This window comes from Balaenoptera borealis, assembly GCF_965194805.1.
Source record: "Balaenoptera borealis genome assembly, chromosome: 1".
NCBI lineage: Eukaryota > Metazoa > Chordata > Mammalia > Artiodactyla > Balaenopteridae > Balaenoptera > Balaenoptera borealis.
Genome location: NC_138860.1, coordinates 73,081,518 through 73,100,571, shown reverse-complemented (window position 1 = coordinate 73,100,571; position 19,054 = coordinate 73,081,518). Strand labels below are relative to the sequence as shown.

General features: G+C 45.1%; 1 protein-coding gene and 2 long non-coding RNA genes across 4 annotated transcripts in view; 1 reads left to right on the top strand and 2 right to left on the bottom strand.

Moving 5' to 3' along the window:
• Window positions 1–19,054, top strand: part of LOC309636003 — a 702,830-nt gene that overhangs the window by 455,126 nt on the left and 228,650 nt on the right. The window lies entirely within an intron of this gene.
• On the bottom strand, window positions 1,054–1,630 carry LOC309631296. The gene is made up of 2 exons (XR_014246178.1): window positions 1,563–1,630; window positions 1,054–1,230 (listed from the first exon to the last, which is right to left on the bottom strand). It is a non-coding gene; the product is annotated as an uncharacterized lncRNA (long non-coding RNA).
• RXRG (retinoid X receptor gamma) overlaps window positions 11,046–19,054 on the bottom strand; it is a 43,591-nt gene continuing 35,582 nt past the window's right edge. For both annotated transcript variants that reach the window (XM_082397507.1, XM_082397508.1), the window contains 3 exons: window positions 18,634–18,725; window positions 17,262–17,367; window positions 11,046–11,338 (listed from right to left, as the gene is read on the bottom strand). In XM_082397507.1, the coding sequence (XP_082253633.1) occupies window positions 11,191–11,338; window positions 17,262–17,367; window positions 18,634–18,725 (346 nt within the window). In that variant the 3' untranslated portion in view covers window positions 11,046–11,190. The remainder of the gene's footprint in view (window positions 11,339–17,261; window positions 17,368–18,633; window positions 18,726–19,054) is intronic.

Below are 19,054 nucleotides of genomic sequence, written 5' to 3'. Positions count from 1 at the left end.
GATTTACCATTTGTATTTCAGTCCTCTTCCTGAGATTTACTTTTTCTTGTGCCCAAGCAAACCTGGACCCTTCCCCCAAACAGTTTTAGGGGCCTTACCTGTACCTATGTGTCTGCTTCAGAATGTGAGAGGTGGTTATTCCAGCACCCTCTTAGGGTAGCAATGACTGGCAGTGTTAACAATTAGTCAGAATCCCATTGGTCACCTGAGGCTCATTAAACAAGCAGCCGCCTCTCTGTTCTTTAGCAGCTGCAATGAACAGCAAGCTGGTCCACATTTTGAACAAAATTTCTCATAGGATCTTTGCATGCATGATGTATTCTGTTTGTTGCCAAGATGTGAAATTTATCTCTTGGAGGAAGCATATAAATCTTGCTGTAGTCTATTTAAGTAAAGAGATAACAGGAACAACTTACTGAGCCCATTGGTTTCCGGTGAGAAAGAAAAAAATAATCAATTTTGGGAATGTTGGGGGGCTTTGGGTCACTGAAGAGAATTTGGTCGAGTCCCTTAGAACACTATAAATAGGAAATTCGTGGAAGAGGAAATCTGAATGGCTAAGAAGAACACTGAATGGAGCCCAACTTTTTCAGTAATCAGAGAAAGGAAATTCAGAGAAAAGTCTCACTTGATGTGCAACACACTGACAAAATTAAGAATTTGACCAAATGCAAGGAAGGATGTGTAGAAATGTGCCGCTCAGGCACTGGTGGTAGCATATATTGGTGAAATTCTTAGAGAGCAGGGTGGAAGTATGAGTGAAATGAACATGTGACTACTCTACAATTAGGCAAGTCCTGCCACTGGGATACGCCCCAGAGAAACTCCCTTACAGGTAAACAAGGAAACTCTGAGCAAGAGTGCCTGTCATGGGAAAGGATTCTAGACCACTGAAGACTCTACTGGAATAGTGTGCAGCAATCAGAAGGGATTGGCTAGAGCTACGTAGAGCATCACTGATGGATCTCAAAGCATAATGCTGAGTAAAACAAAGAAGAAGGAATCAAAAGGAGATTGATAGCAAAAAAATCATTCATGTACATTTAAAAAAACTTTATTGAAGTACAGTTGATTTACAATGTTGCATTAATTTCTGCTGTACAGCAAAGTGACTCAGTTATACATATATATATTCTTTTCCATTATGGTTTATCACAGGATATTGAATATAGTTCCCTGTGCTATACAGTAGGACCTTGTTGTTTATCCATGTACTTTTTTTTTATATAGCTTTTTTTTTTTTTAATTAATAGCTACTCTATTTATTTATTTATTTTAGCTGTGTTGGGTCTTCGTTTCGTGCGAGGGCTTTCTCTAGTTGCGGCAAGTGGGGGCCACTCTTCATCGCGGTGCGCGGGCCTCTCACTATCGCGGCCCCTCCCGTTGCAGGGCACAGGCTCCAGACGCGCAGGCTCAGTAGCTGTGGCTCACGGGCCCAGTTGCTCCGCGGCATGTGGGATCTTCCCGGACCAGGGCTCGAACCCGTGTCCCCTGCATTAGCAGGCAGATTCTCAACCACTGCGCCACCAGGGAAGCCCTCCATGTACATTTTTAAAACATACAAAACAATACTAAATATTCCCCATAGATGTCATACGTAAACATAACAAATGGAAGGTGGATTTTCAAGGACCTACTATAAATACATAAGAAGAGGGTACCTTTGGGAGGATTTCGATTTGAGATAGCAGATGAAGGGGAAAAAGAAACAAAAGAGGTGCCTTGAACGGTCTTCTTTGCCATCTGTTGAGAAGGATAAACTCAGTTATGTCCACTGGGGTTAGAAACCAGCTATATAGCTCTATCATTTGACAGAACACTAACCCATAGTAGGTGCAGGTGCTCAATTAATAATTTAACAATTTTTAATCTATTTGTTTTATCCTTTAAATTCGGGACTTTCTAAGATATAGGATCTTTCAGAATTTTCTCTGGAATCAGTGCTGAGAGCTCAGGGTGATCCCCTGCTTCCTTATAAGGTCATGGAATAAAATATCAATCAATTTCTAAAAAGACATTATTGATTCAGTGCGGTAGAGAGAACCTTAGAGATCTTCTTGTCAGAATCTTTGACCCTGCCGAAGAGGGATCTGAAGTCCTGAGGGGTCCAGTGACTGCCCAAGGTCAGACACGGAGCCTGCTGCCTGTGACCAGAGGGGACCCCAGTCTTCTGACTCCTTGTCCTTTGCTTTTTTTCCACCAGGTAGCCTGACGTTAGCATTGCTACCTCCAAGTGTGCCACGACTTCAGCTTGCTCTGAATGTCCATGTCTGTCTCTGCACATTTGGGAAGGGTTGATCTCGCACTTTAACACTCTACACTGCAATTGGCACATGACCTCTACAGGAAAAGAGCAACAGACCCTATAACACAGTCCCATTGAAAACTCACATTCAGTCACTCTCAAAAGTCCCCAGTTCTACCTCTGAGAAAGAAGTCTAATTGTCAGTGTTGCCATGGGAACGTCCCTTGTTGCAATGAACCAGTCCTGACGTGGCCTTGTCCTTGGACTCCATATGTAATATTGGTGGTTTAGCAGCTACAGGTCTGTGTTTCGTTTACCCAGAAGATTGTTCCTTCCCAGCTTAGACGAACTCCTGTTTCTAAGCATTCTCCATGAGATTCTCCATTCTTTCTTCTTTGAGATTCCTCTTCTGAGCCCATTTCTCCGGAAGCTAAACCTCCATTGAGTGAGTGCCTATTTGACCTTCTGAGTCCACTTGAGGTTCATTTTTCAAACTATTATTTGTTTTCCATTTTAAAAATCCCGCCCCTCCTAGAAGCCGCTTTCTCCGGAAAGTGACTGTGATGCTCCGAGCCGGCAGCAGAGGGCGCCCATGCCTAACAATCTTGGCACTGAACGTTCAGCTGGGGCTGAGCGGGTTACAAGCCTCCCGCAGCTGCGCTGACCGAGAAGATCCTCCCCTGGGGGCCTGGACCTGGGCCAGCTCAGTGTGGTCGGAGATGGCTGTGCGCTCCAAAACTGTCACGAGAGACATTTCCATGGAGTTTTCCATGGAGAGGGGTGAGGGTCCTTTCCCAGATTCTCCTTTCCTGCCTGCCTTGGGGAAAGGGGGAGGGGAGTGCTTTCTATTCTGTTCCCTGCTCAGTCCCTCCCAGGAACGCCCTAAATTAATCCTGTATCAGGGGCCCCAATCTTTCTCCAGGGGGGAAGGCATTATTGGTTTTTTGCCTGAAACCTTGAGATCATTTAGGGGAAGCATCCTCCAGGGCCTGAGTCCCAGTCTTTTGAATTACATCAGTGGTGACAAATTAGTACTCACATAGGGTATATTTGATTTTTTTGGAAGCAGCCAAATCTATTAAATAAGGGATGAAATAAAGCTGGAGGTACGAAAGTACAGAGCCCAGGACCTAGTGTATAGTGGGTTCTGGATAGATGGGGGTGACGTGAATCTGGGTCCTCTGGTAGTTATTGCAGTCATTTAATGAGCTTTTGATTTAGAACAATGAGACCATTTTTCTTAGGTGACCTCTAAATCAGTTCTGAAGACAAATGTAAAGGAGAACTATCCAAAGAATATATCATTGCAGCCAAAGTTTCGAAGATTTCAAACATAAATGTGATTTGTTTGCCCAAGTTCCACATGTATTAAAAAACACTTTATTATTTTATATTTGCTTATTGTATGTATCAATCCCTTAACCTACGTGTATTTCTTGGGCATCAAATACAAAGGTAGTGCTGAAGATATAGGACCAGAGACCTTGGAGTGCAGTGGCACTTGCTCTCCATTGGCAATGAGGGTGGCTGAGGTCCTTACACTGCCCACCTGGAGGTCCTGGGGCAAGTCATGAATCTCTAGGGTCTCAGTTTCTTCATCTTTTTTTTTTTTTTTTTTATTATGTTTATTTTTGGCTGTGTCGGGTCTTCGTTTCTGTGTGAGGGCTTTCTCCAGTTGCGGCGAGTGGGGGCCACTCTTCATCGCGGTGCGCGGGCCTCTCACTATCGCGGCCTCTCTTGTTGCGGAGCAGAGGCTCCAGACGCTCAGGCTCAGTAGTTGTGGCTCACGGGCCCAGTTGCTCCGCGGCATGTGGGATCTTCCCAGACCAGGGCTCGAACCCGTGTCCCCTGCATTAGCAGGCAGATTCTCAACCACTGCGCCACCAGGGAAGCCCAGTTTCTTCATCTTTAAGATGGGGATAACAAGAGCTCCCCTGCCTATTTCTCTGAGCCCAGATTACAATTGAAGACCTTTATGTGCTTTGTGAACTCCAGAATGCTATAGACATTTCATTTCTTAGTATCCTGTGATCCTTGTGCTTTCTATTTTCTCAATTATAAGTTCCTTGAAGGCAAAGAACGTGCCTCAACTTCCTGGTCACTGCCCACCATGCCATGAAGAGTAACTCGGAAGACAGTGGGGACCTTATACCTTCTGTTAACAGTCTACCCAAGGCTGGTTTTCTGACTCGTGGCTCCAATGGGGAGGTTCCTGGGCTCGCTACGGGACTTCTACTTGCAACGGGCTGCCATCTATTGGGAATGAAGCCAAAGGTACCAATCCCACTAAACATGTTTTGAACACCACCTTGCACTCTGCTCAGAGTTGTTGTGGATACACAGTTGAATCAGACATGATCTCTGCTCTCAAAGAGTTTACAAGCAAAGTGGATAGTACATACAAATGGCCAATAATGCAGAACACCATGTTAGTATAATCAAAATGGAGGCCCCAAATAACGATAAAATTACAAAGACAGAGAGACCAGGACAAGCTTCCTAGGGATGTTGCATTTGAGCTGGCCTTAGAGGATGAATAGGCCTTGGATAAGTGCAACTGGTGCAGAAGTCATGCCAGGCAGAGAAGACAATCTGAGCAAAGACGTAGTCAGCAGGTTGTTGGAGAAAGATTACACTGGGGGGAAGTGAGCGCTGGGCGACGTGTGAGAAAGAGAAAGCTGGCAAGTTTTGCCTTGGGACCTAGCCTTGGGGAGCCTTGATTGTCCTGCTAGAAAGCCTGGGCTCATCTCAGAAGCGAAATGAAATCATTCCAGCTGATGCACTCGGCCGAAGGGCTCAGATGGGCCATCTGGGCTGACTCCGAGGGGAAAGTGGGCATGGCATTGCCAAGGCAACCAAAGAAGGCAGTCAAGGTGGTGCAGGCTGGCCCCAGTTTTGACCAGTGCAGTCGTACCGTGAAGCCTCTAACGTCAGTGGGATATAGACAGGAAAGGGCTTTCTTTCTTCCAGCCACAGCCTCCAAACTGCCCTGTGGTATCTCCTTTCTTTGCCCACTGATGGTGCCTCAGGCAATGCTTAGAACATTTCACTGTGATCGTTAAAAATCCAGTCGAATCTGAACTTCAGTCTTGCACTGAATTCAAAGTCCCTTCCCATCGGCCTGACCGCTGGCCCAGGGACCTGCTCTGGGAGGAAGGTGAGGATACTCCTTCACTCTTCCTCCACTTTTCTCCCTCCTTCCTCTCCTGGGTCTTCCTTCCCTCTCTCCACCAGGGAATCGGGGCCCTGGAGAAAGGATGGGAAGACAGGGAAGGTTCTTAAGAAAGTTCTTAAGGATGAAGTGCTATCAGTGCCTTCGTGTAGCAAGTCCCTGCCAGATGTCTCTTGTTAGGGGCATATGTGAGTTCTTCAAGAGGCCCCACGGGGATGTTACGCTGCCCAGTAACCGGGTATATCCAATGCATGCTCAGCTTGACCTCCAGTTTGAGATGATGTCAATCTCTGTTTGACCCTTAGTCACTGCCCATAGGAGTTCAACCAGTGGCCTCTTACTAAGGGGGTCCCTTGAAATTGACTGGCCGTCCCCTTGAACTTGGTACCTTTAGGGTATTCTAAGCATGACTTTCTTCCAGGATATTCACTTGACTGAGAGAAAATAACGCATCCTGACCATACCAGGTACGGGGGGTAAGGCGTGCACTGCTGCCCTCTCTCTCTACCCCACCATCACCCTCAAGATGGACTCCTGTCTTCAGAGTGCTCTAGTCAAGAAGAAGGCATCAGTCTGTATGTTCACAGGTATCTCCTCTCCAAGCACTCTCTCACTCCCATCAAGGTGGCCCTGTGTTTCTGCCACACAGCAAGCATCCAGCCAGGAGCGAGGGACCAGCCTCCCCTTCTCGTAGGTACCTGCATCCAGTCTCAATGAAGGGGTTCTTTTCTGTCCCCTTCACTTGGCTTGGATATGGGGGTCCCTTCCCCCTCCTGGGCCCCCTGAAGGGGTGGGGTAAAGCCACAGCATTGCCCCCGAGTACCCCCTTATTCTTCAATTTCAATCCTCTATGAATATTGGCTCAAGAAGTATAGGGTAAAAGTCACAGAATCAGCTCAACATTTTTTTTCTTTTATTAAAGTATAGTTGCTGTACAATATTATGTAAGTTACATGTGTACAATATAGTGTTTCACAAGTTTTAAAGGTTATACTCCATTTATAGTTATTATAAAATATTGGCTCTATTCCCTGTGTTATACAATTAATATTTGTAGCTTATTTTATACCCAATAGTTTGTATCTCTTAATCCCTTACCCCTGTATTGCCCCCACTCCCTGCCACAGCCACTGGTAACCACTAGTTTGTTCCCTATATTTGTGAGTCTGCTTCTTTTTTGTTATATTCACTAGTTTGTTTTATTTTAGATTCCACATGTAAGTGATATCATACAGTATTTGGCTTTTTCTGTCTGACTTATTTCACTTAGCATAATGCCCTCCAAGTCCATCCATGTTGCTTCATATGGCAAAATTTCATTCCTTTTTATGGCCAGTAGTATTCCATTGTATATATACCACACCTTCTTTAACCATTCATCTGTTGATGGACACTTGGGTTGCTTCCATACCTTGGCTATTGTAAATAATGCTGCCATGAACACTGGGGTGCATATATCTTTTCAAATTAGTGTTTTTGTTTTTTACAGATATATACCCAGGAGTGGAATTGCTGGGTCATATGGTAGTTCTATCTTTACATTTTTGAGGAACCTCCATACTGTTTTCCACTGTGGCTGCACCAATTTACATTCCCACAAATACCATACATCAGTTCATCTACCTTAATAAGTCCTGTGTGGAAGCATCTAGTAGTTCCTCTTTAGACTGTGAGGGGACCTCCTGGCCTCACCTTGGGGCTTGAGCCAAAATTGTTAAACAATAGGAAAATTCCATTCCGTTTTCTGTTCCATTAGTGATGCGTGAGGGCAGAGTCCCACTGTCAGCACGATTGACATTTGGGGGCTGATAGTTCTTTGTTGTAGGGGCGGCCCCGTGTGTCATAGATGTTTAGCAGCATCCCTGGCATCTACCCAATAGATCTCCCCCGGTTGTGACAACCTCTTCAGACATTGCTAAACCTCCCATCCCCTGGGGGGCGGGGAGGTAGCCAAATTGCCTCCTGATGAGAACTACTGCCTAACAGAAAAAAGGAAGTCATTGAAAGTTTTTGAGCAAGGAAGTAACATAAAATTATCATCAAATATCATTTGATTGGTTTCACCGAATGATATGAACAGGAGCGGCCAAGGCCAAGAAATGTGTGCTGAGCAAATGGCATCTTTTTAATAATCCCTCATAAGGTACAACATTACATACATTACATTATCTCACTCATTTCCACAGCCACCATCTGAGGAAGGTAGGGGACCGTGTTTCACTGATGAAGTGTAAACACAGAGGAAGAGGCTAATATGGGGAGCCATCAGGCTGAAGAATAAGGGTGCGGAGGAGAGAATTGGAGAGGGGGTTTTCCATGGAGTCTAGGACTTTCTTTTCAGAGCAGGAATCCTGTAGAAAATATCTGGATCAGTAATAATAGGTACTGTAACTGAAATTAATTGAGAGCTGACCGTGTGCTGTGTGTCTCATAGATCCCCCCACTTAAGTCTCTCAATAAGCCCTGTGAGCAGGTAATATTATTATTCCCAGTTTACAAAGTCTAAGTTTGCAAAGACTAAGTTCCAGGAGGTTAAGTCACGTGCCGAAGGTCACTCAGTGATCAGAGATGGGATTTGAACGGAAGCCGCTGGACTGACTCCAGAGCCCTTGTTTATAACCACTAGTTTCCAGCGTGTAACTCAGAACATAGGCTCTACAGTTTCCAAACCTCTTCCACTTGTGTAGCCTTCGCAGCTCACACAAGGCTCTCCCATGTGATGTGTAGTGTCAGCACTGATAGGTAAGTGGGGCCTTAGTCCCATTTTACTGATGAAGATACAAACTAGAATACAGGGGTTAAACCAAAACGAGAAACCAGAATGGTGTGATTCTTTGCACGGTACGTTGGATGATCCTGACCAGAATGTGGAATAGAATGTTCTGTAATCTCAGAACCAGAGATTAAGTTTTAACTACAGTCTCACACTTCAGAAGAAAATTAACTAACACTTTTGCCCATCTTCTATGCCAGATACTGTGATAAAAGCTTTGCACACATTATCTATATCATCTTGGCAAGAATCCTAGGGCAAAGAGTATAATTATCCCAATTTACAGATCAGGTCATTGAGGCTTGGCGAGACTGATGTCCATCACGAATGGCAAAGTCAGGACTCAAACTCAAGTATGTCTTGTGCCAAGGCACATACATGCTGTTACACTGGGCTTCCTGCATCTTTTTATCTTTTATCCTTACGAGGTAGGTATTATTATCTGATGTTTGCAAATAAGGGAAAGAAAGAAGAGCCAGAAAGGTGAAGCAACTTCCCCCCAAGCACAAGACCACCAGCAGGTGGATCCAGGAGCCAGGCTCTGGCTGGCTGTGTCCAGAATCCATACTCTTCACCCCGGAGCCTTGGGTCTCGGCTCCATGAGAACTCTTGGGAACACAAGACTGACTCCTCTGATTTTGTTATCTGTGTAAGTCAGCCTGGGGAGTATGGGGCTGTGAGTCTCAGGGAACATTAATCAGCATTGTTGGGACAATCTGTTCTCTCCACGAGCTGACTCCTCTTGTCGGTGACGTGAGCTGAATGAGGAAGGTCTCTCTTCAGGGGTGTAGGCTCTAGAAGCTTCTCGTGGCTGCTGTGGATGAGAGCCTTAAAGAATATTGAACATTCACTCAGTTGCTCATCCTGGGGTGTGAGGGGGACCAGGTCAGGAAGGAGGTGGCCTTAGGGACCCCGAATGTCCTGGGACGAGCCTTGGGAGAGATGCCTGACCAGCTCCTGCCTAACTCAGCGGGTTCTGGGGCAACAATTCCAGGAGACACCACGTGATCTATGTTCAGACGCCCTGCTGGGCATTCATCAGCCTGAATTTTGCTCCAGGCAAGAGCTAGGGTTCAGTGAGGAAGGGATCAAAGATTGGAATGGAACTCGGGTTACCACACCTGGGGCATGATGGGTTTCCATGGAAGCCCCATGTTACCTATAAGGCAGCTGAAGGTGTCCAGTGAGTTATGCTGGCAGAGGGAAGCGGTCAGAGAGCCCAGCATTAAATTCTAGTCTCCTCCCACCCCAATCATTTTCATCATGGTTCACAAATAAATGCAGTTGAAAAACAAAACGAAAAAACCAGCATAATTGATTTTAATTCCATTGCTTAATGTCCAAGTCTAAGGGATCCCTAAACTTTTCTTTCCCAGGAATAAAGCAATTTTTATTTCTCCTAAATTGCATGATCACTGATGAATATATTTGGACTGGAGAGTTAGCCCCGGGGTTTTTCTGAGAGGACAACTTGCTGATGCGGAATGACGCAGCTGCCATCACAAAAACCTTTAGGGAATTCTTTCCAGTTGTGTGGAACCCAATTCAACAACACACTTTTAGTATGTGCCTACTGCATGCCAGACCCCAGATCAGGTTCTGGTGGTATGAAGAAGGTAAGCCATGTGCGGCTGTTCAGGTTGTATACTCTACAACCCTAAGGGGCATAGAATTGTGTATCCATTAAGTCCTGTTTCTGCAGATGGCAGGAAGGTGACTTGAACAAGATGGGCTGTATAGGCTGGCTGTGATGTCCATTAGACACAGTTTCTACCCTCAAGGAGGTCACTGTCCAGCAGACAGCAGGGCTCTAAGACACTAGGTGATCACAGGCTAGAAGCTGGAAGAGCTTTTCTCTCTTCCCCTTTTAACACATTATTGACCGGAGGATTTTTGCAGAAACTAATGCCTGTGGCCAGCAATTTGTTATGTAAGTGAATATTGAAACACTCCGGTCAACAATGTTTGGGCAACAAAAGACGTATTAATGCGTCTCTGGTCAGTAAGTTGTTAAGAACAGGCTACATATAGTTAGATAATGATGGAAAACAAATTTGGTGCACTCTGGTCTTTTTGTTATTGTTGCTAGTTAAGGACAGAAAATCCATTCCTTTACCATTACCAAAATCCATTACCACCTCCCACCAACTCCCAGGACCCGTGTCTTCCCCCATCAAGAGCACATCTTCTCTAACCTAAATAGGAAAAGAATTTGAAGAAGAATAGATACATGTGTATGTATAACTGAATCACTTTGCTGTACACCTGAAACTAACACAACATTGTTAATCAACTATACTCCAATATAAAATAAAAATTAAAAAAAAAAAAAAGAACATCTACTCTTGCCCTTATACTCCATTGCCCCCAGTCAGGACAAGGCTGTTAGTACTCATTATTCTTAGGAGGAAAAGAGCAACAAACAAACAAACAAACAAAAAACCAAGCTGGCGCTGAAAGACAATGTTTCTTCCCAATCTCTCCAGGGGCTACCCTGGGGCAAAGCTAGCTGTGCCCAGCTTAGACATGGGGTATCTAACTGTGGGATTTATTGTTTCAGGACCCCAGCCCCATCCCCCATTCCTAACCCCCCATACCTTTCCTCCCACCTCTGAGATAACTGCCCTGCTGCACAATAATTCACCCCATGCTCCAAGCAGTGCCAATATCACATATATTACTTTATTATTCGGTCATTGGCTTTCCAATGCAAGTGAAAAAATAATTTAAACTAATTATATGTACAGAGGCTTGGTTAGTTTTCCCAAGAACTTCCAGAAAGATCCCCAGCCCCTTAGATAGCAAAGAAGGGTTACCGTTAACATCTATACAAAACTCCACCTATAAAAGTTGCATGTGTAGAAAGGTTTCTTTATTATAAGCATCACGTTTGGGGAACAGGAAGGGTTGGGGGTGGGAGGTGGAGGAACGTGTGCAGGGGGGTGGTCCACACACACCTGCCCTGACTAGTCCTGTGTAGGAGGCTGTGTCTGGTGAGGCTCAGGTGATCTGCAGCGGGGTCTCCAACATCTCCATTAGGAAGGTGTCAATGGGTGTGTCCCCGATGAGCTTGAAGAAGAAGAGGTGCTCCAGGCATTTCAAGCCGATGGAGCGCAAGGCTGGGAGGCGCAGCAGCAGCTTGGCAAACCTGTGGAGAAGCAAGGAGACATTAAAAACTGGGGGACCGGCATGCGCGGGGCAGCTGCTGGCATGAGGCAGCTCATTTGGTCTTCTTGACCAATCTGTGATTAGAAGAAAGAGCCTGGTTGGGGAGACTAAGGCAATTGGAGAACCTCTAATTCTGGAGAGCTTCAGAAATAGGCTAGAGGTCTTGTTATGCTTCTTAAAGGTGGAAGTTGGATCCTGTGACCTCTTGAGAATCTCTTGAATTCTGTGGCCGCATCCCAGAATTGCCCTCAGCACCCCCGTTCATGGTGGGCAAGAGGAAGAGCCAGCCTGCTTATGCTGACTCACATCTCCAACCCTAACCAGCTGGTGTTCCTCACATTCTCTGTGCCTGGGGGTTCCTGGGAAGATTTGCCAAAGCATTTAGAACAGCACAGCACGGCGGATGTGCAGGATCCGCAGGGGTTCTCGCCACTGGCTGAACGTGTTTGTGTACAAACCACGCACCAGGCACTGAGATAGGTTCTGGGATCCAGGAAGAGCCCCCCACTCTCAGGACCAGCAGTTCTCATCTCCTCGCCGGACTATGCTTTTCCTCATACCACACTTACTTTAAGCAATGCGACCTCAATGTGCCTCAGTTTCCACATTTCTGTTACCCGTTTATAACCACTTTGTACATCAGCTTCGTAGTCTGTGCTTACTTTTATTTTGTTTTGTTTATTTTTTTATTTTTTTGCCTAAGTGTGACTTTCTTTTTTAAATTTTTTGAAAATTTTTATTGAAATATAGTTGATTTACAATGTTGTGTTAGTTCCAGGTGTACAGCAAAGTGACTCCATTTTATATATATATATATATATATATATATATATATATATATATATATATATATATATATATATACACACACATATATAGATATATATACATATATATATATTCTTTTTTAGATTCTTTTCCATTATAGGTTATTACAAGATATTGAATATAGTTCCCTGTGCTATATAGTGGTCCTTGTTGGTTGTCTATTTTATATATAGTAGTGTGTATATTTGAATCCCAAACTCCTAATTTATCCCTCCGCCCTCTTTCACCTTTGGTAACCATAAGTTTCTTTTCTATGTCTGTGAGTCTATTTTTGTTTTGTAAATAAGTTCATTTATATCAATTTTTTAGATTCCACATATAATCAGTGTCATATATTTGTCTTTCTCTGTCTGATTTACTTCACTTAGTATGATAATCTCTAGCCACTATGGAGAATAGTATTCAGGTTCCTTAAAAAACTAAAAATAGAGCTACCATACGATCCAGCAATCCCACTCCTGGGCATATATCCAGAGAAAATTCTAATTCAAAAAGATTCATGCACCCCAATGTTCATTGCAGCACTGTTTACAATAGCCAAGACATGGAAGCAACCTAAATGTCCATCAGCAGATGAATGGATAAAAAAGATGTGGGGGGTGTGTGTATACACACACACACACACACACACACAATGGAATACTACTCAACCATAAAGAATAATGAAATAATGCCATTTGCAGCAACATGGATGTGCTTACCTTTCAGTTAGGAAGAGAGAGAGACAGAAAATAGCAGCCTTCACCCCTGAGGGACCCACAATCTGGAGAGATAATACACACACCCATGCATACACACACACTCACATATGCCTTCCACACGTGCACACACACACCCTCACCACTCTCACACATACACACACGTGTGCACACACACTCACTCTTATACACCCTCACACAATGAGCTTGCACATATTCACACGTGTAAAAGTATACACACACATTCTCCTCCATTTTCACCTGCCCTCACACACTGGTACACACACACACACACTCTTCTATAATTAAGGACCTTAGCTGTGAGGCTCACCAAAGGGAAAGAGACTAGTGTGTGAAGGAAGTAGCCTCACACACACAGGGTCCCTTTCAGGCTCCTCAACCTGCCTCATTTCCAACATGCTTCTGTGGTCCTTCTTCATCTCTCAAAATCCTTTTTGCCAGTGAAGCTTATTTTTAATGTTATTAATGATAATGACTGGAAATCAAATAACTCTACTCACAATTTCCAATAAAAAGTACAGAAATAGAAATCTTGTTAGTCACGGTGGCCTTAAATCAGCAACTTCCGGTTGGGCCGGACCTTCACTGGACGTCACAACGTTATTTCACGAGAAGTTTTCAAATTGTAGTTTTAATACTCCTCGAAAATGCGTATAGGTCTATATTCATGCCGAAAGAAGTTTTAAGGAAATGTGGCACTCTAAGAACAGAGTGGCACCATCTAAAAAGGTAAGAATTACCTCCCTACATGGAAAAGTTAAAGGTCTATACCAAGGCCAACACAAACCTTCAAAACGTTTGGTTAGAAAGCCTCTGAGTGGGACTTCCCTGGCGGTCCAGTGGTTAGGGTTGTGCGCTTCCACTGCAGGGGCACAGGTTTGATCCCTGGTCAGGGAACTAAGATCCCACAGGCCTCTCGATGTGGCAAAAAGAAAAAAAACAGGAAGCCTCTGAGTGCATCTGAATGGTATCACCATTAGATAAGAACATGGTCATGGCTCTGCCACGAAAGAGGTTTATGTAATTAGGCAAGGGAAACGGCTTCTTTATAAAGTGTGAAGTTAGGCTGACGTTAGCTCTGAAAATGTATTTTTTTACTCTAAAAATGCCAAAGTTTTACAATGTGTTAAATGCTAACCATTCTAGACGCAAACTCTTATATATAGAATGGATAGACAACAAGGGCCTACTGTATAGCACAGGGAACTATATTCAACACCCTGTGATAAACTATAATAAAAAGAATATGAAAAATAATGTATATATATATATGTATATATATATATAACAATCACTGTGTTGCACAGCAGAAATTAACACATTGTAAATCAACTATACTTCAATAAAATAATTTTTTAAAAAATGCTAACCATAAGACTGCTGTCTTTGCTGTCTGTCCCAGGTTTAGCAGCTAAGATCAGGAGGTAGAAGTAAACACACCCGCTAATAGCCATAGCCACAGGGCGGCCGTCGCATTCCTCACTCACATGTTTGGCAACAAGGGGGACTCACAGCCTTTGAAGGCACCTGCTGTGTGAGAGAAAGAAGGTTCCTGCAAGCTCTGCCCCCTCCTGAGTTTTGATCTCTGCTTCTGGCTAGAGGAAGCAGAACTCGCCCCTGTGAGGTGTACTTCTGAAAAGTCTCCACGGAGTGGCAGCCCTCCACCACCAAGAAAACGGCCTTGACAGGGCTTGTGTGCCACCAGGAACCCCTTCAACCACTTTCTGCAAACCAGAGGTGACCAGCCTTCGGCACACTCGCCCACCTGGTTGAGCCAAGTGACATCCCTGATGGACCTACTCAGCGTCAGGGTGGTCACCCGCTGTGCAGGCTGCGCTGGATTCACCCAAGGGACATGCAGGGGCCCCGTCCCTGCACTCCCTCCCTGAACTCCCAGGCCCTGCCCTGGGCCAGGCAACAAGTGTTGGCATCTCTGCCTAGTGCCTGGGGGCCGCCCAGGCCCCTGGCAGTCCCCTTCCTGGGAAAACAGGCAAGTTCCAAAGTTTTTAAAGTGTTATTCATTAGAGACAATCTAAATGTCAACCACAGAGCGATGACTAGATACATTAGGATACACCCATCCTGTGAAATATTACAAATTCATTGAAAATAAGAATTTTGTACTTTTCAATATCTGATAAAATGCCTAAAATAGCTAATGGAGCAAAATAATACGCCAAACCATACGATTTCAGATCTGTAAATATACATTTCTATGTATACATACATTGATACACAAAGCTGCTAGAAAGAAATATACCTCCCAAATTTACAATCAGTTTATATTACCCTATTTATTTTAAAAAATTGTCCTTATTTCCTACCAAAGCATGCTTGGCTTTTATAATAAGATAAAAAGAGAGTTCTGTTTTTTAAAGAGGTAAACAGCACTACCTAGAGCCAAGTCCAGGAAAAGGATGAATATGAGCCTTCCTAGTCCTAATGCCCTGCACACAATATGTGCACACAGACACACACACGCACACACACACACACACACACACATGAGTAATGCTGCCTTACAGCTGGGAGATTCGGTGGATATCATCCAGCACAGGGCTTTCAGTCAGCTCTCACCGGCCAGAAGCTGAGCCGATGCTGGCAGCCAGGCCCTGCTTGTTGGGTAGGGCTCTTTCAATCTCACCCACTTCAGATGTAGGAGAGACTGCCAGGTGCCTAGCAAAATCCATTCTCCCCTTCTTCCTTGGCATCCAGCTGCACAGCTGGCATCCAGCTCCAGTCTCCTTCTTGGCTAGCTGGTCCATGTGACCAAGTTTATACAATGGAAGTGAGTAAAGGGAGGGGGTGCCCTTTCCAGGTCAATGTGTTGCTCACATAGCCTCACCTCTGTGCTCCTCCTCCTCTTTCCCTTCCATCATCAGCATACAAAACACAATGAGGGCTTCCCTGGTGGCACAGTGGTTGAGAATCTGCCTGCCAATGCAGGGGACACGGGTTCGAGCCCTGGTCTGGGAAGATCCCACATGACGCGGAGCAAGTGGGCCCATGAGCCACAATTGCTGAGCCTGCGCGTCTGGAGCCTGTGCTCCGCAACAAGAGAGGCCGCGATAGTGAGAGGCCCGCGCACCGCGATGAAGAGTGGCCCCCGCTTGCTGCAACTAGAGAAAAGCCCTCGCGTAGAAACAAAGACCCAACACAGCCAAAAATAAATAAATAAATTAATTAATTAATTACAAAAACAAAACAAAACATGAGACTCGACGACATGGTGGAACCCCAACAAGGCAGGAGCCTGGGTCCCTGAGCGATGGTGTGGAAGAAAGTCACCACACTAGATTGACTACCCATCCAGGACTGATTTGTGAGGAAGAAATAAACTTGTGTTCAACTATTGATATTTGGGAAGTCTGTTGTCACAGCTTAGTCTCCGTAACACACAAGGCCTGCACATTTATTGTATCAACTGGCTGGACCCCACTCACACAGATGCATTCATTGCCTGTGATAAAAAACGAGCTCAGCCTCTTCTGGACAATTGAGAGATAGTGGCTTATGATCCAGGAAAAATGGGCTAATGGAAATTAGACTCCACAGAGGAATAAAAGTCATCAGTGAGAATTGGGAGCATAGGTAATTAATCCTAAAAACAAACTCATGCCTTTAAAGAAGTATTTTTCAAGTTTCATTTTTCATTTTCTGTGAGGTTTGAGGATCATATTCTCTCTTTTTAACTAGAGTTAGTGGAGGAGGAAAACTTTTATTCAGCTGTACTTGGGGGAAACATTTGGGAAAAGGATTTTTTTAACCACTCAGGAATACTGGTAGATGGCCTCAGAGATCCTCTGACCGATGTCTCCCTTCTCAGACAAGAAGCCCAGACCCAGGACCTTGCCAGAGGCTACAGATGGCATCCTCGGGGCCAGCGGTCACCTCTCCTGGCTACCAAAGCCTGTACCTTTTACTGCATGGGGGCTTCCATGAGGGCAAAGCAGAAAGCAATGCAGTCACACTGAAAAGCACAAGCTCTTCGAAATCAAGCAAACTTGGGTTCACAACCTGCCCCACCATGCACCAGCTCTGTGACCCTGGGCAAGGTTCCTTTCGGAGCCTTGGGGCCTCTTTAGAAATTGGAGCTAAGGATTCCCACCATCGTTCGTTCACTGGGGTGTTCATTCAACATTTAAAGATGAATACTAATTGTTAGGCTCTGATGCCAAAGTGGTGAACAGTGGGTGAACAAGACAGACGAGACCTCCGGTTTCATGGAGCCAGTGTCTGAGTAGCTTTGAGACGGTTGTGAAAAAATCTAGACAGTGCCTGCTGCATGTCGCCATTCATTAATGGCAGATCAGAAGAGTTGCTGCGGTTGTTACCATTCTTCCAGGACTCCCTCACCTCCCTGGTTGTTCCGGGTACTTCTGCTTGGTGTAGGCCTCGAGGGTGGCATAAACCTTCTCTCGCAGAGTCTCCACCTCAGAGGGGTTGGACAGACCCTTGGCATCTGAAAAAGACAGCTGATTCAACCTCTCCTTACACACCTCTGCGGGAAACCCTTCTACAGAGTCTGTCCCCATTCACACAGGCCACCTCCCGCAGAGTTACGAGAGACACGCTGGATGGGGGACATTGTGAAATACACAAAGCCAGCCCTTTGTGCCCTCACACCTCCTTCCTGTGCCCAATCTACCCAATAAACTCTTGGAGCAAAGGTATGCACCGCTGACTCCAAGGAGGAGAGTTTTTTTTTATCCCGGCCATTCTAGAAATACTACCTTCACACATTTATTGAGTGCTTACTATGTGCTAAGTATGGACTGAGTAAAGAGATGGGGTACAAAAACCGGACAGACCCACATCCTGCATCAATTAACAGACCACCTAATTCAGGAGGTGAAGCATGTGCGTCAATTACTATGTAATTCTGAATACTCATCTTTCTTGACCCACAGCAGCATCTGAAGAAGCTGATCACTTCCTCCTTCTTGAAATGCTTTTCCTCCCTGGGCCCCCCAGGACACTACTCTTTGGTTCTTCCCTGTCTCACTCACTGCCTCCTCTCAGGCTTCTTTGCTGGCTCTTCCTTTTCTCTGCAACCTCTAAATATCACCATGCCCCAGGGCTTAGCCCTCAGCTCTCCGCTCTGCAATGCCTCTACTTTACTCCCGGTCTCAGAGCCTTGCATGCCAGGTCTAGGCTGATAGCTCTCAAATGTACATCTCTGGTCCTGCCTCTTCTCTGAACTCCAGACTCACATAAACAATTGCTTCTGGGAGAGCCACTCTTGGGCGTTTACTATCCATCTCAGATTCTCATGTCCAAAGCCCTGATTCCTAGCCGTCCACCCTTTGAACCGCTGTTTCAGTAAATGAAATCTCTGTTTTTCCGAGTGTTCAAGAAAACAAAATGAAAAATTCTAAGAATTATATTTAATACCTCTCTTTCTTTCACAGCCTATCAGCAAATGCCATTGGCTCTGCCTAAAAATATATGTAGAACCTGACCACTTTTTACCGCCTTCTTTGCTACTACCCTAGCCCTCTGGCATCTCTCGTCCTCCCCACCTGCCTCCAAACATGCACACTCCACGCCCATTTGAGACCCTTTTCAGGATGGCTCGAGGAGCAGAGGCCATGAAGAGTTGACTCTTTGTCCTCCCTAGGATAGGTCTCCTGGCCCTCCCTTATCTGTCTCTGCTGAGCTAGAGGACTAGAGAACATCAGAGCACTGGGGGCCGACCATGGAGGAGAGCTAAGCACGGCGCACTCACCTGGGTTAAATAGCACGATGGCTCGTAGGCACCCCAGCTCCGACTTATCCATCTGCATGTCTTTCATTTTGGAGACCAGCTCAGTCAGAACTCTGTTCACAGGAAACAATGGCAGGTGATGAGAAAATCATGAATACCAGGCCAAGGGCTGATAAAATGAATGCAACCAATATTTATTATGTACCCACCCCATTTTCCAGTAGATGCGCCAGCTACTAGGGGCACAGAGATGAATAAGATACAGTCCCTGATCTCAAAGAGCTCACAGTTTAATTAAAGAAGCAGACACAGAAGCAATACGTGGCAGCAACACAAAACCAATAACTGCCATGATCAAAGTCCCAGGGAACACCAAGGATGAGGCAGTGAACATAGAGAGGGAGCTGGAAAGGCAGCCTAGAGGATTTGTGAATTGGCAGAA